The sequence below is a fragment of the Drosophila subobscura genome, chromosome O (assembly GCF_008121235.1).
Source record: "Drosophila subobscura isolate 14011-0131.10 chromosome O, UCBerk_Dsub_1.0, whole genome shotgun sequence".
NCBI lineage: Eukaryota > Metazoa > Arthropoda > Insecta > Diptera > Drosophilidae > Drosophila > Drosophila subobscura.
In genome coordinates, this window is record NC_048533.1 from 16315867 (window position 1) to 16337745 (window position 21879).

Here is a 21879-nt window from a genome sequence, read left to right on the forward strand (position 1 = left end):
AGAGCAAAACCAACGTTCAGCTCTCAGGCTTTCGCCAACGACCATACTACGCTGAATACATCGGTTCTCGTCCGATCACCGAAATTAAGCAGCGTCGGGCGCGGTTAGTACTTAGATGGGGGACCGCTTGGGAACACCGCGTGTTGTTGGCTTCGTCACCATCTTTTTGCCTTTTTAGCCTTTTCGTTTCGATTTTCATATTTTTTTTCTCATTTTTCCTTTTTAATTGATTTTACTCTTATAGCCATACATCCCAGCCAGTATATCCTAGCCATTGTACATGTTTCGATTTCCTTCAACCGTTTGCACTAAATATACATACGTAGTCTGACAAAACACAGAGCAAAACCAACGTTCAGCTCTCAGGCTTTCGCCAACGACCATACTACGCTGAATACATCGGTTCTCGTCCGATCACCGAAATTAAGCAGCGTCGGGCGCGGTTAGTACTTAGATGGGGGACCGCTTGGGAACACCGCGTGTTGTTGGCTTCGTCACCAACTTTTGCCTTTTTAGCCTTTCCGTTTCGATTTTCATATTTTTTTCTCATTTTTCCTTTTTAATTGCCTTTACTCTTATAGCCATACATCCCAGCCAGTATATCCTAGCCATTGTACATGTTTCGATTTCCTTCAACCGTTTGCACTAAATATACATACGTAGTCTGACAAAACACAGAGCAAAACCAACGTTCAGCTCTCAGGCTTTCGCCAACGACCATACTACGCTGAATACATCGGTTCTCGTCCGATCACCGAAATTAAGCAGCGTCGGGCGCGGTTAGTACTTAGATGGGGACCGCTTGGGAACACCGCGTGTTGTTGGCTTCGTCACCAACTTTTGCCTTTTTAGCCTTTTCGTTTCGATTTTCATATTTTTTTTCTCATTTTTCCTTTTTAATTGCCTTTACTCTTATAGCCATACATCCCAGCCAGTATATCCTAGCCATTGTACATGTTTCGATTTCCTTCAACCGTTTGCACTAAATATACATACGTAGTCTGACAAAACACAGAGCAAAACCAACGTTCAGCTCTCAGGCTTTCGCCAACGACCATACTACGCTGAATACATCGGTTCTCGTCCGATCACCGAAATTAAGCAGCGTCGGGCGCGGTTAGTACTTAGATGGGGGACCGCTTGGGAACACCGCGTGTTGTTGGCTTCGTCACCAACTTTTTGCCTTTTTAGCCTTTTCGTTTCGATTTTCATATTTTTTTCTCATTTTTCCTTTTTAATTGCCTTTACTCTTATAGCCACACATCCCAGCCTGTATATCCTAGCCATTGTACATGTTTCGATTTCCATCAACCGTTTGCACTAAATATACATACGTAGTCTGACAAAACACAGAGCAAAACCAACGTTCAGTTCTCAGGCTTTCGCCAACGACCATACTACGCTGAATACATCGGTTCTCGTCCGATCACCGAAATTAAGCAGCGTCGGGCGCGGTTAGTACTTAGATGGGGGACCGCTTGGGAACACCGCGTGTTGTTGGCTTCGTCACCAACTTTTTGCCTTTTTAGCCTTTTCGTTTCGATTTTCATATTTTTTTTCTCATTTTTCCTTTTTAATTGCCTTTACTCTTATTTTGGCAAGGGTACATGGATGGGTACAGTGTTTTACCAAGAAATGTGAGCAGTTTCAGTTTTCCCACAATTATAAATTATTATATCAGAATTTCGTTTATTTTCCATTGATTTCTATGGTACAGTACAAATAATAATCTTGAAAATTGTGAGTACTATTTAAGGTTTGTGTTAAGTGGAATAATACAAGAATCTTTTATCTCATTTCCGACGATTCGGGAGTCCAATGGGAATGTTTTCTACGTACGTAAATTCAAATCAGACTCGCAAAAGGTCGTAAGGTCGTTAGGTAGACGGGATTTAATGGTTCGTTGGTGGCTTTATATGCTCTAGCGGGGGAAATGTGTGCGTGGGTGTGTGTGTGTATGGGCTAACGACTAAGAATAAGCTGTAGAACAAGAACTAGATTACCACATCGTCTTCTACTTCTGAGCAGATTCCCTGCTAGCAAGAACTTTGAATAAATAATACAAACTAAAATTGGACTAAACTAACTGCTCGGAACTCCTCGACTTAGCTGAGCGTCAGACTTCGTGGTCCCATGCGAGGCACATTCCGTGGTCCGGCCTGGGCCTTTGGCACCTCCGCGGATTTGCGAGCCCCATCCTCCTCGTCCTCGTCGCCGAACAGGAGGGCCGCCAGGCTGGTCTCAAACGTGGACTTCTTGCGCTGCGTGGGCTTTACGCTGCCTGCGGGCGCCTGGGTGGTTGTCGAGGCCGCGGCCTTCGTTGTTCCTGGTTGGTTGGTGGTGGACGTCGTGCTGGTTGTGGTTGTGGAGGATGAACTGCTGCTAATGGCGGCTGCCGTCGCTGGTTTCGCTGTGCTCGTGGTGACCGCGACGAGAGGCAATGCCTGTGGCTGGTCTTGGTCTCTGTTCTTGGCATCTTCATGCTCGACCTGCTCCACGTGCTGGTAGCCAGGGGGATAGATGGGCTTGAATCCGCCCTGCAGCTGCGGCTGGAAGCTGTCCAGCTCGGGATTCTTCTCCGCTGTCAGTGCGCTGGCTGTGGGCGACTCCTTTCGCTTGGTCTCCTCAGCTGGCTCCACATCGGCTCGGTTGATGTTTTTCTTCTCGTAGATCGACTGCTCCGTGGTGGAGGGCACAATGTTCCAGTTGTTCAGTGTGGGATTGACTGCCGCCGCACCACTGGCTCCACCCTCGCCCAGACTTACGCTGGGATAGAATGGTGCCATGAAGTTCTTCTCGTAGTTCTGGCCGCGCAGATCAAAGTCGCTGCTGAGTCCCTCCTCCGTCTGGGTGTCCTGGCGTATCTCCCCAATCACGGGCGTGGCCAGGTTGATGTTGGAGAACTTCTGGTCCTGGTCGACAGCAGCAGACGTACGCCTGAAGGTGCTGGGCTCTGTGGGCGTGTATGCAATGGCAATGGGAGTTTCAGTTCCGGTGCCAAAGGCTCCGTGGATAATGCGGGGAGCAATGAGTACGCCGGGCACATGGGCCTGCGAATCGGGATTCGAGTGGAGCTCGGAGTACGATGGATCGGGCTTCTCAATCGGATACGGAAACTTCTCCTTGGGCAGCTGCTGGGCCTTGTTCTGCTGCTGCAGCGACTGCGGCTTCTTGTTCTTCAGGATCGGCTCCTGTGGCTGGTCTCGAATCACCGAGAACGGAGTGTTCTGGTACTCCGCTGGCGCAGAAGGTGCCTCTCCTTCGATCTGTTGCTTCTCTGCGCCCTTCAGGGGGAACACCACGTACATGCCACTGGGATCCAATGTCTGCTGACTGAGCTTTGAGGCCTCCGCCTCCTGCGGATCATTGTCGGCCGTCACTTGAATCTCTCCTGCTCCCGTATCGTCCCCGGGCAGGCTCACCGCCTTCTTCTGGGACTGCAGCATCTGCAGCGTAACCACGGGCTCCAGTTTGGTCTCCTCCACGCCCATGCGATCCTTACTGGGTGTCACCGGCTGTGGCGGATCGTTGATCACCAAATCCTCCTCCTCAAAGTCTGCCGTGGGCTCAGCATTGATGGTCTGGTAGGGCTCGGAGCCTGCTGATGGGGCATGTCGCTCTGCCGGGTAGCCATCGACAGATCGCAGCGGTCCATTGGCAGGACCTGCAGCATTGGGACGACGGGCGTACATGTGATCCGGGTGGTAGGGCATGTTCTGGCCCCCGTAGGGTGGCAGGCGGTAGACGCGTCTGTTCATATCTCCGCCGACACCCTGTGGTCCCACCGGATACTCGGAGATGCGGTTCATGGGATAGCGCTTCTGCAGCATCTGCTGCTGCTGCTGCTGCTGCTGCAGGGGCTGGCGGCGGTGGGCGAAATGGGGCGGCGCAGAGGGATTGTAGGGACGCTTCATGCCCTGCGTGGGCAGGCGGATGTTGCCGGCCTCCTGCTTCAGCGGCGGCGGATGACCGTTGGAGATCTTCGCATTGGGCCGGAACTGTGGCAGAATGTTGGGCAAGTTGTTGGGCCGTGGGCCAGCCTGAGGCTTGCGGGTGAATTCGTTGTAGAAGGGAGTACGATTGCCGCTAGCGGATGGAGCCTGTGGCCCGGACGAAGTGCTGGGATAGCGTGGCGGCGGCTCCATGTCCCGAGAGGGCTGCTCGCCATGTCCAGGCTGCTGGGCCGGGAATTTCTAGAGGGGATGGAAACGGGCACGATTAGCTGGAGGTTCAGGCTTACAGTGAGAGACTCACCAATTGTTGTTTCTGCTGGCTGAGGTTGACCACTTCGTGCTGCTGGATCTGCACATTGGCGGCGGGCATCTCCTCGTCTTTGACCTTGGGAAAGACCACGGGATTGGAGTTGTGTATCTGCTGCAGGCTCAGCGGCTGGGCATGGCCATTGATGTGGGGACCTGCGGGAGGACCGGGCACAACAGCCGAAGATGCCAGCTCCACGGACTCCTCGGCCAGCACGGGGAAGCGAATGTTGCTGGAGACGAGAAGATCCTTGGTGTCATCGCCATGCATCGCCGGCCGTGTGGGTGGTGTCGTCGCCTGAGTGGGCTGGTAAGATGTTGCTGTGTGTTCGGGCTTCGGGGACGCTGGCTTCTTCGAGGGTCGCAAGTTGGAGCCGATCAGTGGCAGCTGCTGGTATGGGCTGGGCGCCTCTGGCGGTGGCTCCTGGTAAGATCCGCCTGGCAGAGTGGTTCCAACTGCGTTTCCATTCTGATGGAAGTTGGAGTTCTGCTGCACATTCGGCATCTGCTGGTAGCTCGGTGGCTCCTGCGGGGCTGTCGGCTTGTACGGTCCCACTGGTCGCTTGATGTTGCCAATGTCCTCGTTGATCACCTGGCCGTACTGCACGCCCGGCGTGTCCTTGGCAAAGAGTGTCTCCTTCTCCACGCTGGGATGTCCCACGCTCACCTGCTGCACCTGGCTGCCGAGCACAAAGGAGGCCGAATGTTGTCCGGGGGAGATGACAACGTTGTTGATTTGCCCCGGCACGGGTCGGTATTGCATCACATTCGGCTGCTGCACCTGATACGAGACATACTCGTTGCTATAGTTCTCCTGGCTGCCCGATAACACCTTCGGATCGCTGGGATATTGACTCTGTACGGCAGTGCTGGGCACTCCAGGAGTCGTGGGTCGTTGAGGTGCTCTGCCTGGCTGTTGCATGGCGAATGGCGCTGGCTTTGAGGGCGCAATCGGTTCTATGAGATTTCCCTGTGCATCGAATCCTTGATTCTGCTGGTAGTTGTGCGCCACAGCAGACTCTTCCTCGGCCAGGCTGTTGAAAATGTCACTCAGCGTCATCGGAGGTCTTGGTGGGGGCTGTGGTTGCTGTTGCTGCTGAGGATGTTGCTGCTGTTCATGTTGCTGCTGCAAATGTTGCTGTTGCTGCAGATGTTGCTGCTGATTTTGTTGCTGAAGATGTTGCTGCTGCTGTTGGTGTGACTGCTGCTGCGGATGTTGCTGATGTTGCTGTGGCTGCTGCTGTTGCTGTGACTGTTGCTGCTGCATTTGCTGTTGCTGCTTTTGTTGCTGCTGCTGCTGCTGCTGTAAATGTTGCTGCTGCATATATTGCTCCTGCTGTTGTTGTTGCTGCTGTTGCTGTTGCATTTGCTGCTGCTGCTCCTGTTGCTGTAACTTCTGCTGCTGTTGTTGATACTGCAACTCCTGCTGTTGCTGCAATTGCTGCTCCTTCTGCAACTGCTGCTCCTCCGCCTGCGTGTTCTTCTGCCCCAAAGTGTGGTACACATCCGCAGGATCCAGATTCGGTATTCCCGTGCCTGGTATGGGGCTGAAGGGCGGCGGTGGCGTGGGACCCTCCGTGAAGACCACAGGTGGACTCGTGCTGGATGTGGTGTACATTTTCGTGGTGGTTGTGGGTTCTGTGGGAAAGATGGCTGCCTGGGGTGTGGCATGGTGCGTGGTGAATGCCACATCGCTGCTGCTGGGCGTGGGACGAGGCTGGTGCGTTGTTGTTGTTGTTGTGGGACGTCGCTCCTCCTGCTCGATGGGTGTCCTGCTGGTGGTGCTGAGCAGTGTGGGGCTGTACTTCTTGGTGGGCACAAACTTCCTGCGGGTGGTGCTGGTGCGTGGCGCCTGTGTGGTTGTGGATGCAGCGTGCAGCGGTATGGGCCGACGGGAGGTGGTCGTGTACTTGGCCACCGGAACAGTTGTTGTTGTTGTCGTCACGGGAATGGGTCTCCTGGATGGTGGCAAAGTGCCTCTCGTAGTGGTGGTTGCTGCTGTGGTGGTTGTTGCCTTGGTCGTGGAGGTCGTGCTGCTGCTGCTGCTGCTGGGATGCGGATAATAAGCTCCTGCAGTGGGTGTCACAGCCGTGAGCTTTGTCGTGGGCACCGTAAAGTAGTTCGAGCTGTGGTAGCTGGGCGGCGGAGGCGTCACAGGAGCCACCACGGAGGTGGGCTTCTTGTTGGTTATGTAATTCTTGTTGCTGCCCTGATACTTCAGGTTGGCATACGAGCTGGAGACCAGCGGATAGACAAACTTCGAGGACGAGTACTTCACGGGCAGATTGAGAAAGTCGTGTATGTTGGGCGAGGAAGCGCCGCTCAGCACAATCTTCTCATTGGGATCGAGCACCTCGTTGATCTCGGGCTGAATGCCGGCCTGCTTTTTGGCACTGAAGTCCAGCTGCCCCGACACGGGATCGTGCCGTGGATAGTAGGGTCTGCCCTCGTTGAAGATCTGATTGGGCAGCACATAGCTCGTGGAGATGACATCCTCCTCGCCCGAAATGTCCGCGTTGCGTGCCTCCAGGGGCAGCAGCGCCGAAGGTGTCTCTGTCGTGGGAGTGGCTTTAGCGGAGCACAAAAGCAGCAACGCCAGCAGCACCCTGAACTGGAGGGTGGCCATCATACTGTGGCTGTAAAGAAACAAAAAGAAACAAAATCTTATAGTAAAATCTTTCATTTGAATGTGGGATCGAAGCGGAGACCTTCCGCCCCAGCTGAAGACCACTCTTGATTTCAGAGTGGACCGGCAAGGCCGTGGCTGTCACTTCAAAAGCTACGACTGCAGACCGCTTCCACGTTTATGGTGCGAAAACTGCAGCCAGTTGTCAGTTGTTGTTGCTGCTGTGGCAAGTGTTGGTGTGTTGCAGGCAGACAATTTGTCAGGCAGGCCAGGCCAGGCCGTAGGTAGCTCTAATTGAGACATGAGACTGCGGCGACGCTTCTGGGCGAGAAGTGTTTTTGGCCAAAAGCGAAGTACATGCTGCACAGGGAGTAGAGCTCCTGCGCATTATGAGTGCAGCTCAAAAATGCTGAACACGGGCACAGCACTGTGTGGACACAGTGTCGCTTACAATTAAACCAACTGGCGCACACTCCAAATGTGGTGCGGAGTGACTGTGGCTTGGACTGGCCAGTGGATTGCTTTGATTTTCATGAGCAAACAGCAGCTGCAGCATCAGCGGCAGCAAAACAAAAAGGAAAAAGTGAAATTTGACCAAATGTGAGCACAGCCAGTTTTTGCAGTGAGTGGAAAACCCGTCTGGGAGTTGTGGTCGCTGCTGGTTTGTTTCTGGTTGTTGTGGTTGTTATGTCAAACGAGCCAAATGCCAATTGATGGACCTGCAAACGCCACAGACCAGACCAACTATTGTCTAACGCTGCTCAATATATTCTGTCTCTCTGCCAGAGCTACAGACACAGGCCCAAAACTGAATGCTTTCGATTCGCTTCATGCTCAATGGCATACAGAAAATTCACTTTCAAAAACACAGTTCAACTTTCATTCAATCAAAATACATCGATAGTGTCACACAGGCAGACCGAAATAGCCGGACACAACGCTAATTATGACTGACTCAGCAGAGGCACAGCCACAGCCAACATCAATGTCAAAAAGCAAAAGCCACTCAAAGCAAAAGCCATGGAGGAGCCAGCCAATGCCTCACTTTATACGCAGCATCGACTGTCAATCAAAGCAGTGTAGAAACTTATTCAAAGTGCCTCTGACTTCGCCAAGAATCTCAAAGGAAAGTGCATTGGCAATTGGCATTCATTTCCCGATGGTGTCTCCAAATTGCTATGCTTATTACTCTAGATTTCCACGCAAATTGCACTTGCAATTGCAATTGCATGTGGCATGTGGCACAGAGCAACCGAAACAACAGCTAACAATGAGTGGACTAGCCATTTAGCCTGCAACTCGTTTTGTTTTGTGTATTTGCAGCTGCAAGACGAACTCAACTTTCATTTCAATTGTCAATGAGTTTGGCCATACTATGTTCGGGGTTCTAAGAGCCAGACTGTGCCAAGACAAAGTGTTATGCAAATGGCAAGCAATTGGCTCAATTTCCACACAGACGATGGGCCATAACTCATAAACGGTGGCCACCGCCAGACGCTGGTTAACTGGGTAATCGGGTCACAATTTAGGAAACTTGTTTACTTTTTCCATCATCTTTGCCATCTTTCGAGCGTGTTTTAATGTTTATGCCACACACACGTTCGCTTTTATCAGCATGTTAATAAAAAAGAACAGCAGAGCGTCCTGTTTATGTAGAATTCCAAATGAAAACCTGTCATCGTTGGATGGATCGTCAAATGCGCACGCGCTCGGCCAGCCACGAAAGACTCAAGACACAAATTTCTTGACAGCTTTTGGTAATATGCGAACGTGATTTCCAGTGCACATACTCGTACCTATCGCCTGTCGATTGCCATTGAGCGCTGGAGGAATTCACTGGGCGGACACCACACACACACACATTTTCATTTTCATAATTTAAACATTTGGGTCACTGTGCTAATTGCTTGTAATTATTATTCAATATGAGGCACGGCCCAGTCGCTGGGGCTGGTAGAAAGTGCTAATTTAATTAAATTTAAATATTGAAACAAGTTATCAGCAGTGGACAGACAGACAAGCAGCGTTGATGTCTTTGTGGTCAATGAACCTGTCGAGTACTGCTGCCTGACCCACTTCCTCGCGGAGCAGTAGAACCAATCAGTTGGTTCTGTTTGGAGCAGATAATTACCATTTACTGGCTACCTTTTACTTTCACATTACACAATTCGCACTGGTCTCTGATTAACTCATTTGACTGGCACTTCCCACAGCATAACTTTGCGAGGAAAAGAGAGCCGCGAAAAAGTCGCACGTCTATTACGGCGCACCGCAATTAGGTGTAATTTTTAATGGCATCAAAATCACAACCATCAAAAGCGTGGTAAAGCAAGCCTAATCCACGACAAAACGAAACACCCATAATCATGAAACTGTTGGTTTAATTCCCCCACGATGACAAAGAGCAAAGTCATTAGACCCTGGGCCAGACTCAGCTTTAAACTGTCTCTGGCGGCTCTCTGATTTATGTAGGCATCTCAAAGGGCCAGGCAGAGGCAGAGGCAGAGGGGAAGCTACCGCTTTCCTACATTTCTTTCAATGGCATTGCCAGCAGCAGCAGCAGCTGCAACTTTCACTTTTGGCAGCCAAAAATTTCTCGCTCAGCTTCTGAGTGTGGTTTGGCTTTGGTCTCCTTCGCTGTGTGGTTCAATGTGGTGCGGCGCCACACTCACGCAGAGCAGCCAGACAGACAGAGAGAGAGAGAGAGAGAGAGAGAGGAGAGAATTATTTATGGCTTAACGCATTTATGTCTCAACTTTAACCGCAAGCAAAAGGAAAAAAGAAGACAGAAAGAAACGCACAACATTTGGCCGAGAAGCCGCAGCAAAGTAGCCAAACCAGAACGAACGGTAGGACGCAAAATAAAGAAATAATTAAAATCAGTGAAATTTTTGATTGCCCCCCCTCTGCACACCCCCCCTTCGACGAACTTTAAGATGAGGCAACGTGTAATCTGTAAAGTTTGGCTCTGGCTTGTCTGGCTCACGTTTTTCTCTTCTTCCGAATCAGCCAGGCACAAGATCGAGGGGGGGAGAGGAAGAAACAGAAACCCGTGTACAGTGCTGACCCCGTTAACGATCATTGGACAAACATTCAATGGCGAGTGCTGTGCTCCGCCTCTTGGCTTTGGCTGGAATGTTGTTGCAGAGGGGGCTTGCCGCTATTCAAATTCGAATCTCGGAGACCGAGAGGAATGTTCAACCTGCAGCAAGTTTCCCAAGTTGAATGGTGGACAAAGGTATTCATTTTCATGGGCAAATCAAATCTTAGTCATACGAATTAATTTGCATTTCGTTGGCAAAAAACGAGAGAGAAACAACAGAAATTTCACTTTTTAAGGTGCGTAATCGGTCATAAGCTGATCTCTTGCGGCGATGTTGAATGGTTTGCTGTTGGCCAGATGTGCGCACACCTTGGAGCGTGTGCTGGGGCGTTCATGAATCATTCGAGTGTTGCAATCACATGAAATTTGCGAGCACATTCCCGTGGGGCTGAGAGGAAATCCGTGAGCTCAGCGCCCCAATCGGATTTCCGCACTCACACAGAGCAGGGCCGAGAAAGAAAGTGACACCTACATGCCAAGCGGGGGTATTAGCATATGGAAATGTATAACCCCATTGGCCAAATCGGTTAGGGTTCCTTACCGAAAGCAGCAACAAAACCCAAAATCAAACCAAAATCAATAAACCGAAATAAACGGCAGACGGCGGGTTGGTTGGAGGGTCTAAGAAATGGCAATGAAAGTCAAGGCAACGTGCTTGAAATCTTAATTATAATACGCAGTCTCTCTCTCTCTCTCTCTGGTAAGTTCTTCAAAGAGAAATGGTGAAATTTCCAGCCTGCCTCCGCGGCAGAGTGTGAAGTTCAAGTCGAGTGTGTGTGGCCACCGCGCGCATTGGAGGGAAAAACTTGAATTTTTCGTTGCATTTTATTTCATTAGTTTTAATGAAGTCGGCTCGAGTCGAGTCTCGAAAATTTACAACCACTTATGGCATAAAAGCGAGAAAAATTATGCATTGCGCACAGGAGGCGCTCATACGAGTTGAGCTTTAATAAAAATTTGCAGCTATTATTAAAGTGCTCGCAGTGTCCGCAGATATCAAATGGAAACTGCTGATGGATTGAAGGAAAATGTGCGAAAAGCGTTGAATGACAGCCGTGGCCAAGTTGGAGTTTAAGCTGGAGTTGAAGCTGGAGCCAAAGCAAACAGCCGCGGGCCGAGAAATGGCAAGAAAACAGCGGAGACAGACAGGCAGGCACGAGCCTCTCAAATAAAAAGGAAAGTGCCCAAAAAGATGCATTTGGTCAGCCAAGATAACGGTGATAAACGTGCGCTGATTGATCCAATGGGATGCCATTTGAAGAATCAACTCACGATGCTGCTGCTGCTGCTGCTGCTGCTGCTGCTGCTCTGCGTTCCATCTGCGGTGCAGCCAATAAATCTTTCAAGGCTGTCAGTACGCTTTTGGAGGCAGAGTGTGACTTCCTACCAGCTAAGGAAGCCAGGCATTCCCGTACCCCCCTACATGGCATTGCGTACATCACTCAGATCTTGTAGGTAATTCGGTTTAGGCCAGGCCCACAGCAAACCGTTATTGCTGCTGTTTTACAAGCAGCTCTTTTATGGTCACTTGGCTTTTTGGCTCAGTCGGCTGAGCTGTCGGTTAATGCAATTGCAATAGCGGGCTAGGGGCAGGGGGGCGCCCGCGCGTGCCATCAAATAAATGGGTTGGCTCCAAGTTCTGCTCCAAGTTCTGCTCTCTCGGTTCTTCTTCGCTAACAATTGCCAATTTGGGTCGCTGGCAGTGGCCATAAATCAGACGGCGGACAGTGGTCTCCTTGCCGGCGAGCCTATTGGGAGCGATCTGCGCCGACCTATTGTGAAAGTAATAAATTAACTAGCGGCCAACTGCCAATTAATCTCGTTAGCTCTTGGTCTGTGTATTGAATAATCTCCAGTCGAATGCATAATAATAATCTCCTCAGCCGTCAGCCAGTCAGCATGCAAGCCCATCAAATCTCATGCAAAAGTTTGAATTAATTAAGGAAAAAATTACACAAAGATTTTGTACTGCCATCGATGGTCAATGAACCTGACAATATGTGGCCAAAAGCAAGGGGAATGTTGTTCTAGTGAGAGAGGAGGAAATAAACATCAATTAACATGTAGTCCGCGATTTGTAGGTCAACCAAATTTGATGAAGAGAAAAGTAAGACACAGCGAGAGATCGGGAAAGACTTGGAGTCGGAAGAGCAGTAGCAGCTGCCAACATACTCGGACTCGTACTCGTACTCGTAATTATGTTTGTGACTAAAAACTGAGCAACTTTTTTGCTGGTCTGCCGGCAAAAAGGGCAACACACAGCACAGGTTGCAACAAAAGACTTGAGCCACAAACTTGGCCCTGGACAGAGTGCAGTGCAGTCGAGGGCTAGAGCGTGTGGGTTGCCTCGTTTTGCCCTGATTTCCACATTGGTTGGGCAGCAGCTTGGGCCTCTGCTCAGTTGGGTTGGGTTTACCGATAGCGGGCAGTATGCTAATTAGCTCTAACTGTAGTTTTGCGGTACGCACTGCTAACCGCTTAACCTATAAGACAGACAAGACCCTTTAGAGCGTTTCTTCCGCCGGCTTACCCTTCGTAACGCTGACCAGCTATGGGTATCCTTATGATTGGATGCTAATCGTTTTATTTGCACGAAAGAACTTTGCAATAAAGTTCACACAGTCACAAACACAAGAGAGAGAGAGAGAGAGACAGAGAAGCGAACCGATTACCGTTTTTTCTTTGCTTTTGCGATTTCCGTTGATTTTCAATTCGATTTTCCTAATACGTCTCGCACTTTTCTTTTCTCTCAGCTGCAAAAACAAACACACACAACTCACACAATGCCTTGGGGTTCAATATGGGGATGGGTATTATTTTCTTTCATTTACATTTCTCTCGCGTCTTCGATTTGCTCAAAGTTGTCTCTGTTGGAGTTTGAGGAGATCCACGACGCGTCCGCTGCCTTCGACGGTCCCGGTTTGAATGAAGTTGCGCGACGACAAAAGAAATTTTTTATTAAAAAGAAAGCAACAGGCACCAGCGGCACTGGCATTGGCATTGGCAGCGAACAGCCAGCTGACGGTTGGCTCTGAAACGGTTGGAAACGGTTAACAGCGACCCACTGTTAAAAATGCGAATTCGCTGCAGTGGAACATTTTAATTGTTGCATGCAGTCTGGGACGTTACGAGGCGCTTCCGAGTGATCTTTGGAATGTGTAATAAAACCGCCAACACTAACCGTTAATAAGTGAATGATGTGTGGGGTTAATAATAAGAGAAATAGCAACAGCATTAGCATTTCATAACAGTTTAGATAACAGAAATTGCAGAATTACAACAGATTGTCCTCGCTGCTAAGTAAATCCCGCAGGAGCTTTGCAAAATCCTTCCTTTGTATCGCAGTACTCCAAATATTAGCCCAGTCAACCAGGCTATTTCGATTCGAAATGAAAGTTGGCCAGAAGAAAGTAATTAAGGCACACTTTATATGTATATGTTGGAAAATCGCTCAATTAAGACCAAATATTAGGCGACTTATATAAAATCAAATTTAAGCACATACTTAGCTCGCTGATGTTACGTACATTTATGTGGAGATGTCTTCGCTTTACGCCCCAAAAGGTGTTTGTCTGTGGATGTTTTCGTGGTTCACCAAACGCCACCAAACTTGCAAGTAGCCAGCAGTGAAAGCGGAAGCACAGAGCACAGAGCACTTATTATTCTCTCTATTTCGCACCAGCACACAAAAAGTGATGGGTAAAAAGTTGGAATGACAACAGCAATCAAAGCAATAAATGTAATTACTTCATTCATAAGCACAACAGGGCGAACGTGGAACCGGAATCGGATCAGGGCCACAAAGTTCCGTCCAGCCAATAAAAATTGGTCATTAAATAAGCAAAGGAAAGCTGTCTAAATATTTTCACTCCTGTCTGTGCTTGCATTTGTTGTTGTTTTGTTGCATAAGGAGCGAGATCTTACTAGGGACTTCACCTTTATAAATAATGTTGGTTTATTCCGACTTTTAGTTTTTGTATAAATTAAATTCTGCGTTTCATTCATCCTTTGAAGGTTTTTCTTTGCTGCTCGGCAGCAAAAGAGTCACTAGAGTACGCACACTCGTCGCCATGGGCGAAGGGAAGGTATCCCCAGGACCGCTAGCGTGCCTGGTTGAAGGGATTGTCGGGCGACTTGTTCCACTCCTTCATCAGCAGCTGCTTCCACTGGGACATGCGTAGCGAGGGATTCTCGGCTTTGATGCGGGGCAGATTGTTGGCTTCGAAGGTTTTGTAGGCGGCGCGCATTCGTTTCTCGGGATGCTTGTCCTCATCGCTCTCGTTGACACTGTTGGAATATGAACCAGAACTTAGAGAAACCCAAAAAAGATTCACAACTTTGATGGCACTCACCTGAGAACAACCAGCGCCTGGTCAATGTTGCTGGCTACATCAGTGTCGGCGAGTGATCGATTGAGGTTCTCCTCCATGACATTGGTCTGGACCACAACGCGAGTGGCGGCGGGCTTGTTGGCCTCGTTGATGGCATCGAGGTTTCGCTGCTTCTTCTCCACCTCCTCCAGTATCTGCTGGCGATTGATTTTGGCCAGCGGCTGCTTGCGCTGGGTGCTAATGGAGCTCATCTCCTCGTCCAGCAGTGCTTTGGCCTCCGCCTTGCGCTTGGCTGCCTCCGCCCGCTTGCGTTCCTCCTCCTCGCGACGCTGCTGCTTCTTGGCCAGACTCTTGTCATCGTCATGCCACAGACGATCCTCGGCGTCCTTGGCCTTCTTATCCTGGGTCGCCTTGCGCTCCTTCTCCTTACGCTCGCGCGCCTCCACGGCCTTCGAGTTGGTACCCATTTTCTTTGGCATTTTGTCCAAAATTTGTCAAAAATTTGCGAATTCCGATTGTAAATATGTTGATTCGGTGTGACCGCGAATTTATTGACACACTCTTCTCACCCTCAGAAATATACCGAAATATTCAATATCATGTAGAAAATATACCGTAAATATACTGGTATTTTCCTAACAAGTGTAATAAATACCAAAAGTATATCGCTTCCGCCCTGGCTGCATCTTTGTTTACAAATTTTCGAATTAAACAATTGAAATCCTCGCACAGCATGGACCTCCTAAAGAAAGAAATAGCCCGTAAACGGAAGCTACTTGAGGATAAGCAGCTGATCGATGACAAGAAGAAGTACTTCAAGCGAGGCGATCTCAACGCCAAGAACACGGAGGAAGTGCTGCAAAAAGTTGGCTACAAGAAGCAGGAGTCGGTCGAGGCGCAGGGACAGATCACGGAGGGGGCCTACAGCTTTGTGGCCGACGGACAGAACATACTGCCGCGCACAGAGGTCATCCGGCGTCTGCGTGAGCGCGGTGAACCCATTCTCATATTCGGCGAGACGGAGCCGGAGGCGTTCGACAGATTGCGGCAATGCGAGATTTCGCAGCCCGAGGCTAATCGGGGATTCCGCAACGATTTCCAGGAGGCCATGGAGCAGGTGGATGCCGCCTATCTGCAGGAGATGTTTGCCAACGCACCCACCGCCAAAGAGGACAAGAAATCCGACCTGGCCGAGCTGGACGAGTCCGTTTCCTGGGAGAGCATACAGACAATGGCCAAGAAAATGGGCCGCAACAAAGACTACGACATGGACGTGATCATCACGCTGCTCACCTTCCTGCTCAAGCTGTGGAACGACCAGATTGCGACCTACAGCAAGCACGAGATCATGTCCACAAAGGTGAAAATGACGCGTGTGATCTACACGCAGACGAAGGAGTACGTGAAGCCGCTGTTCCGCAAGCTGAAGCACCACACGCTGCCCGAGGACATCCTGGACAGCCTGCGCGACATTGTCAAGCATCTGCTGAACCGCAACTACATCACTGCCAGCGATGCCTACCTGGAGATGGCCATCGGCAATGCCCCCTGGCCCATTGGTGTCACCATGGTGGGCATCCACGCGAGAACTGGTCGCGAGAAGATCTTCTCCAAGAACGTGGCGCACGTCATGAACGATGAAACGCAGCGCAAGTACATACAGGGACTGAAGCGATTGATGACCAAATGCCAGGAGTACTTTCCCACAGATCCCTCCAAGTGCGTCGAATATGTCAGCAAGAAGGATCGTGAATAAAGTGAAACGTTTATATTAGTCATAATTATAGTAGCAACATTGAGTTTGTAACTGAAATGGAACTGCGTTCTGTATATAGACAGCATGGGGAGACATTCCATCGAGGAAACTTCCTTCACTTCTTGCCCAGCTCTGCCGAGCGTTGTGTCGCCTTTTCCACGGCATTTATGAGCGTGGCCCTGCAGGAAATCAAAGAGGAAGAACCTTAATAGTTGAGTAATTTCCAAACTGCGTGCCACTGCCTCACCTGAGATTGCCCTTCTCCAGCTCGTGCACACCCACAATGGTTGAGCCGCCGGGTGAGCACACCTCGTCGCGCAGCACGGCCGGGTGCTTGCCGGTGATGAGAACAGTCTTGGCTGCGCCCAGTAGGGTTTGAGCTGCAAACTGCAAAGCCATGGCCCGGGGAACACCCTGCTTGACACCACCATCGGCCAGAGCCTCGATTATTGTGTAGACAAAGGCTGGGCCACAGCCAGCCACGCCGGTGACAGCGTCGATCATGTGCTCCGGCACCTGCTGGGCCAGTCCCAGTGCGTTGAGCATTAGATGCACCTTCTCCAGATCCTGGTGAGTGACACGAGAGTTGCCCGTGTACACGGTGCAGCCCTCGCCGACCTGCATTGATGTGTTGGGCATCGTTCGGATCACCTTCAGGCCCGAGCTATCGATAAAGTCGAACTTTTCCTCAAGGGTCTTGAGTGTGGTGCCCGCCAGCACGGAAACGATGAGCTTGTTGGCATCCTTCGCGGACGGCACATGCCTGTATTTGAGCTGATCGGCGCAGGGTCCCAGGATGTGCGGCTTGACGCAAATGAACACAATGTCAGTGTGCTCCAGAACTTCGCAGTTTTCGTCGGTGGTGACGGCTCCCAGCTCCCGCCAACGGGCAAGGTTCTCGATATGCGGGCCCGAGACCAGCACCTGGCTGGGCTTCACAATGCCACAGCTAACGAGGCCGCTGCCAATGGCAAAAGCCATATTGCCGCCTCCAATGAAGCCAATACGTTCATCCAGCTTTGCCATCTTCCTGCCTCGCCCTTTTGCAATTAATTTGCTCTTCAGACGTTTGCTTATAATGATAGATTGCTATTATCTAACGTTATGGCGTCGGCGTGGAAGCTTTCCGGGTAATAATTGCGCTTGACTGGATTTTATCGCCGTTCTAATCAATAGCATCTGTCTTAGGAGCAGTGCTGGCAGAAAATCAAAGTAAAAGTAAAGCTAGATTAAAAACAGAAAATGGCTGGAAAATGTCTTATTAATATGGATCACTTACAGCCCCTGCATATAAAGTGAATAATAATAATATCTGAATGTATTTAAACAAATATTCGTTTAAACAAAATAAAGGTTTAATGTTATTAAAAAACAACAGATAAACCCTTTAATCTGCTAAAATGTCAGCACTGCTGCAGTGCGACCATAACACAGCGGTTAGAAAATACCAATAAATATCTACTAGACATAAATTCTTGTTGACTTTATTTCGCCTGGTTCTGGTTTGAATAAAACTTGGTGTCTCCCGCAGGCTGCTGTGATTTTCTGAGTAGAATGCGGCGACATCTGCAGTGGAGCATCAAACAAGTGGGTCACAGCTTTAATTGGATAGCCAGAAGTATTTTATTTAAAGACTTTTCAGTTGACATCCAGGTATGCCGATGGTCAGCTCTCTCCGCGCCGGGTGGCGGAACAGGCTTTGGAGGATGCCGTGAATCTAAAGACGCTGAATGCCTTTGTGCGTCTCACACCAGAAGAAGCACGACAGCAGGCTCTGGAGTCGGAGCAACGCTACCAGAAGAAGCAGCCGAACAGTAGCCTGGATGGCGTCACCATTGCCATTAAGGATAACTTTTGCACGAAGAATGTGCACACAACCTGTGCCTCACGGTGGGTTTGCAAGAATATTCTCAAGCAAACAGCTTGCTCAGCCTTCCCTCTTGTTTTCCAGCATGCTGCAGGACTTTGTGCCGCCCTACGATGCGACTGTGTGCTCCCGATTACGCCAAGCCGGCGCTGTGCTCCTCGGAAAGACCAATATGGACCAGTTTGCAATGGGCGCCGGCACAGTGGACTCCATTTACGGACCGACCAAGAACATCTGGAGCGAGGATCTGACAGAGAACAACTGGCGCATCGCCGGCGGCAGCTCAGGAGGATCCGCATCGGCTGTGGCCGCTGGCTTGTGCTTTGCGTGAGTAACTTTGTTTCGGTTGTTTACAATTTTCACCTTGCACCTAACCTCAATTGCCGACATGTTAAACTCGAAAATTGGATTATTCCTACGAAATACTTCTCACGGGCATCATTGCTAGCTTCGTTCGCGCCGGAAGGTGCATTTTTATTAACGAGCAGAACGCGCGGCTCGGCAGTGGCCACCAGCTGCACTCATTACATAACAAACTAAGGGATAGAGCACTAATTGTTTAGATGATAATTTCCGTGTTGGCGAGATCCTCGTCCGATGGCAGCGAAATGCTTGCGGGGTCCACGTAGTCGGGGCTCACCAAATCCACGCCAGCCTGCTCGCGACGGCGCAGCTCCAAGAAGCCCTCGCGCTGGGCCCAGTTGCGCATCTGACTGTCGGGTGAGTAGGACCAGTAGAAGGTTCCCCACACCAGGCACAGGGTGACGGTAACGAAGAAGGTGGCTTTCGTCGCCTTGCGATCCTCCGCCTCCTCCTTATAGTCGAAGCCGTAGCTCATCCAGTTCTTGGGGCTGGGATTGGCAAAGTCTTCTGTTGTTACGCTGGCGGGGGCTGCGATTGTCTCGTCCTTCTTTGGCGACGTCTTTATGCTGCGGCATGCCCGTAATGCTGCCGCCTGGTTGGCCACCAGGGAGCGCTGAAGCGCCACGGCACGGCTGGTTACACGAAAGAGCGCAGACATCGCTTCAGAATGCAAATATAATTGCAATTTTCGTAAATATTAAAGTTTTCGTCGTTCGGTCGACTTTCTGACAGCAGCGCAGAGTGACCGTTCTCCACACACAATCAGCTGGTGCAAGGGGCTGCCAATCTTCCTTATAACTGCTTTGGTATTTTTTAAATGTGTTGGTTTTAATACGCAATATATTTGATTCTTTGTAGTGGCATTGGATCAGACACTGGCGGTTCTACCCGAAATCCTGCCTCGTATTGCGGTGTTGTGGGACTGAAACCCACCTATGGCCTGGTCTCCCGTCATGGACTCATTCCCTTGGTCAACTCCATGGATGTGCCGGGTATTTTCGCCCGCTCGGTAAGCGACTGCGTTGAGATCTTGAATGCAGTTTCTGGACCGGATGGAAAGGATTCCACGACCATTAGGCAACCGTTCACAAAGTTACAGCTGCCCGAAGTGGATGCAATCGATTTGGGAGTGGTGCGCATCGGAATTCCCAAGGAATATCACTGCAACGGACTGTCCGCCGAAGTTCTGGAAACGTGGACCAAGGTGGCAGATCTCCTAGAGTGCGCTGGTGCCTCAGTGCAGAAGGTTTCCCTGCCCAATACGGCAGCCAGCATATTCGTCTACTCGATCCTGAACCAGTGCGAAGTGGCCAGCAACATGGCGCGCTACGACGGCATCGAGTATGGGCACCGCGCTTCTGACGAGCGCAGCACTGAGCAGTTGTATGCACAATCCCGCGCCGAGGGCTTTAACAATGTGGTCAAGACGCGCATACTGACGGGAAACTTTCTGCTGCTGCGCAAAAATTACGATCACTACTTTGAAAAGGCGCTGCGCGTGCGGCGCTTGATTGCCGAGGACTTTGCAAAGGTATTTGAGACTTCTTCGAAGGAAGACCGTGTGGACATTCTCCTCACACCGACGACTCTTACTGAAGCTCCTTTGTACAGCGACTTCTCCTCGCTCAGCAACCGGGATCAGTGTGCGGTGCAGGATTTCTGCACACAGCCAGCCAACATGGCGGGTATTCCTGCCGTATCGATACCCATACGCCTCTCCAAAGCGGGACTTCCACTGAGCCTGCAACTGATGAGCCGCAGCCTCAACGAACAGTTGCTGCTCTCCGTGGCTCGCTGGATTGAGGCGCAGGTGGCCTTCGACTCGCTAGATCACAGACTGGAGCAGAAACTTAGCTTATAAGATGAAGTTAGAATTCAATAAACGTTTAAAAGTTTACTGGTATTAAAATGTATATTTAGTATTAATTTAAAAAAACAGCTTGGGCTGCCACTCGGCACATGTTATTTTAAAGGTCTGGCAGCATCACAACAAGCACGCGCGTCTTTTCTAAACAAATTTCGCACAGCGAATAAATCCATCGTTGCTCGCAATGTACACGGCATTGTTGTCGCCACAGCAAATACTATTCACCCAGCTTCCCACCTCGACGTGGCCCAGGGCACGTGGCTGTGGGGAGGCCAAATCGGTCCAACCTTTGACCTGTTTGTCGTAGCCACCGGAGTACAAATGGCAGTCGTCGCCGCAAATGCTGTTGACAATCCACTCGTGGCAATTCTGCAAGCAATTTCACAACACATAAGGAGCGATTACATCTTGACTTGAGGACTCACTCACCGGCAATTGCCAGATGTGGGCAAACTGTTGCTGCGGCAAATTGTTAACCAGCTGCAGGCCCATTCCTGTGCGATCCGGAAAGGCAATGAAGCTGCGCTTGCCCTCGACCATGGGTCCCAGGAGGGTCAGGGGCGACTTGCCGGGTATTACTGCCTTGTTGCTGTACTTTCCGGACTTGCCATCAACCGTCAGAGACACCACCACGTCCAAATCCCGCACCGTATAGATCAGCCTCTCTTCGCCGGCCAGCGACTTGACCTCCTCCACCAGATTGTACTTGAAGAGCATTCGATCGTTGCTCCAGGTGGTCACCACACCCTTGTCGTCGCCCGTGTACAGCACAGATCCATCGCAGTACATGGCTTGGATGGAGTCGTCGCAGCGGAAGAGATCCTCCACCGATGCATCCCCGTAGGGCGGCAGCATGAACTTCACGTGACCGTCGCAGCTGCTCGAGTAGAGTTTCCCATGCTCATTGACGGCCATGCAGTAGATGTAGGCATCGTGGGCGTTCACCGTGTCCAACAGCTGCAGCGATTCCGACCAGATCTGCAACTCGATTAGCCGAAATGTAGCCAGCAAAGACGGCGGGCAGTGTTCATGTAATACCCACTCGGATTTTCCCATCGGCGCCACCGGAGAACAGCTGATGGTTGAAGTACGCCAGGCAAGTGGCTTCCCCCTCGTGCGCTTCCACGGACGTGTGCTCGATGCGGGCGTTGTTGGGCATTTGGCGGCGAGCGAGAGCAAACTAACCCAAGCAACCAACCAACCGGACGGACAAAATCTGAAAACATCTGCCGCCTCAGCCGGCATGACCATTCTATATATACCAACGATGCGCTCCCTTCGATGCTAAAAATAAATGCCACGCACACTGAGTGGGGTAAGTGAGTGCACACGACGCATTCAATTGTTTTCAAAACACATTAGTTTCACACTTTAATATGCAATAAGTTTAGTTCAGCAAGTACATTGAAAATACATACACACGCACATACATCATATATGTACATACATTGTACATAAGCATCTATGTACGTAGATACTCGTTAGGGTACTCGTTATGTACGGGATGCTTTACCTTAGACAACGAACGTAAACCAATTCAACTAGAAATACAATCAATTTCCTTTGCTATCACAAAAGTCTTCTCAACTCAAGAGAGGGGATTCCCGGGCAACCAAATTGAAATACAAGTAAAAGTACAACTAAATCGATTTTACAGCGAATTTTCTACAGCTTGTCAGTTTGTTGTTGTTTTTTTTAGATCAAGAT

General features: G+C 50.2%; 7 protein-coding genes, 4 non-coding genes and 1 pseudogene across 11 annotated transcripts; 7 read left to right on the forward strand and 5 right to left on the reverse strand.

Moving 5' to 3' along the window:
* The first annotated feature begins 33 nt into the window (after window positions 1-33).
* On the forward strand, window positions 34-152 carry LOC117899864. The gene has a single exon (XR_004649248.1). It is a non-coding gene; the product is annotated as a 5S ribosomal RNA (ribosomal RNA).
* Window positions 153-372: 220 nt separating this feature from the next.
* Window positions 373-491, forward strand: LOC117899865. Its single transcript, XR_004649249.1, has one exon. It is a non-coding gene; the product is annotated as a 5S ribosomal RNA (ribosomal RNA).
* Window positions 492-709: 218 nt separating this feature from the next.
* LOC117899808 lies at window positions 710-827 on the forward strand (annotated as a pseudogene).
* A 219-nt stretch (window positions 828-1046) lies between these two features.
* Window positions 1047-1165, forward strand: LOC117899866. The gene has a single exon (XR_004649250.1). It is a non-coding gene; the product is annotated as a 5S ribosomal RNA (ribosomal RNA).
* A 219-nt stretch (window positions 1166-1384) lies between these two features.
* On the forward strand, window positions 1385-1503 carry LOC117899867. Its single transcript, XR_004649251.1, has one exon. It is a non-coding gene; the product is annotated as a 5S ribosomal RNA (ribosomal RNA).
* Window positions 1504-1688: 185 nt separating this feature from the next.
* Window positions 1689-6876, reverse strand: LOC117899057 (chromatin modification-related protein eaf-1; the record flags this gene model as incomplete). The annotated part of the gene is made up of 2 exons (XM_034808824.1): window positions 1689-4193; window positions 4255-6876. Coding segments are annotated over 2 exons (4710 nt in total), but the record flags the coding sequence as incomplete, so codon positions are not given.
* Window positions 6877-13872: 6996 nt separating this feature from the next.
* LOC117896319 (coiled-coil domain-containing protein 124) lies at window positions 13873-14861 on the reverse strand. The gene is made up of 2 exons (XM_034804551.1): window positions 14341-14861; window positions 13873-14275 (listed from the first exon to the last, which is right to left on the reverse strand). The coding sequence occupies exons 1-2, from the start codon at window positions 14796-14798 to the stop codon at window positions 14089-14091; spliced, it is 645 nt and encodes a 214-aa protein (XP_034660442.1). The 5' UTR covers window positions 14799-14861; the 3' UTR covers window positions 13873-14088.
* Window positions 14862-14988: 127 nt separating this feature from the next.
* Window positions 14989-16105, forward strand: LOC117897569 (pre-mRNA-splicing factor 18). The gene has a single exon (XM_034806512.1). The coding sequence runs from the start codon at window positions 15053-15055 to the stop codon at window positions 16073-16075; it is 1023 nt and encodes a 340-aa protein (XP_034662403.1). The 5' UTR covers window positions 14989-15052; the 3' UTR covers window positions 16076-16105.
* Window positions 16066-17311, reverse strand: LOC117897570 (pyrroline-5-carboxylate reductase). The gene is made up of 2 exons (XM_034806513.1): window positions 16323-17311; window positions 16066-16254 (listed from the first exon to the last, which is right to left on the reverse strand). Exons 1-2 carry the CDS (start codon window positions 17099-17101, stop codon window positions 16191-16193), a joined length of 843 nt encoding a protein of 280 aa, XP_034662404.1. The 5' UTR covers window positions 17102-17311; the 3' UTR covers window positions 16066-16190.
* Window positions 17312-17533: 222 nt separating this feature from the next.
* Window positions 17534-20208, forward strand: LOC117896236 (glutamyl-tRNA(Gln) amidotransferase subunit A, mitochondrial). The gene is made up of 4 exons (XM_034804382.1): window positions 17534-17662; window positions 17718-17965; window positions 18027-18269; window positions 19164-20208. Exons 1-4 carry the CDS (start codon window positions 17630-17632, stop codon window positions 20164-20166), a joined length of 1527 nt encoding a protein of 508 aa, XP_034660273.1. The 5' UTR covers window positions 17534-17629; the 3' UTR covers window positions 20167-20208.
* On the reverse strand, window positions 18381-19062 carry LOC117896239 (NADH dehydrogenase [ubiquinone] 1 beta subcomplex subunit 11, mitochondrial). The gene has a single exon (XM_034804386.1). The coding sequence runs from the start codon at window positions 18961-18963 to the stop codon at window positions 18502-18504; it is 462 nt and encodes a 153-aa protein (XP_034660277.1). The 5' UTR covers window positions 18964-19062; the 3' UTR covers window positions 18381-18501.
* Window positions 20209-20252: 44 nt separating the features above from the next.
* On the reverse strand, window positions 20253-21857 carry LOC117896237. The gene is made up of 4 exons (XM_034804383.1): window positions 21686-21857; window positions 21215-21456; window positions 20602-21150; window positions 20253-20541 (listed from the first exon to the last, which is right to left on the reverse strand). Exons 2-4 carry the CDS (start codon window positions 21329-21331, stop codon window positions 20314-20316), a joined length of 894 nt encoding a protein of 297 aa, XP_034660274.1. The 5' UTR covers window positions 21332-21456; window positions 21686-21857; the 3' UTR covers window positions 20253-20313.
* Between the last annotated feature and the right edge of the window lie 22 nt (window positions 21858-21879).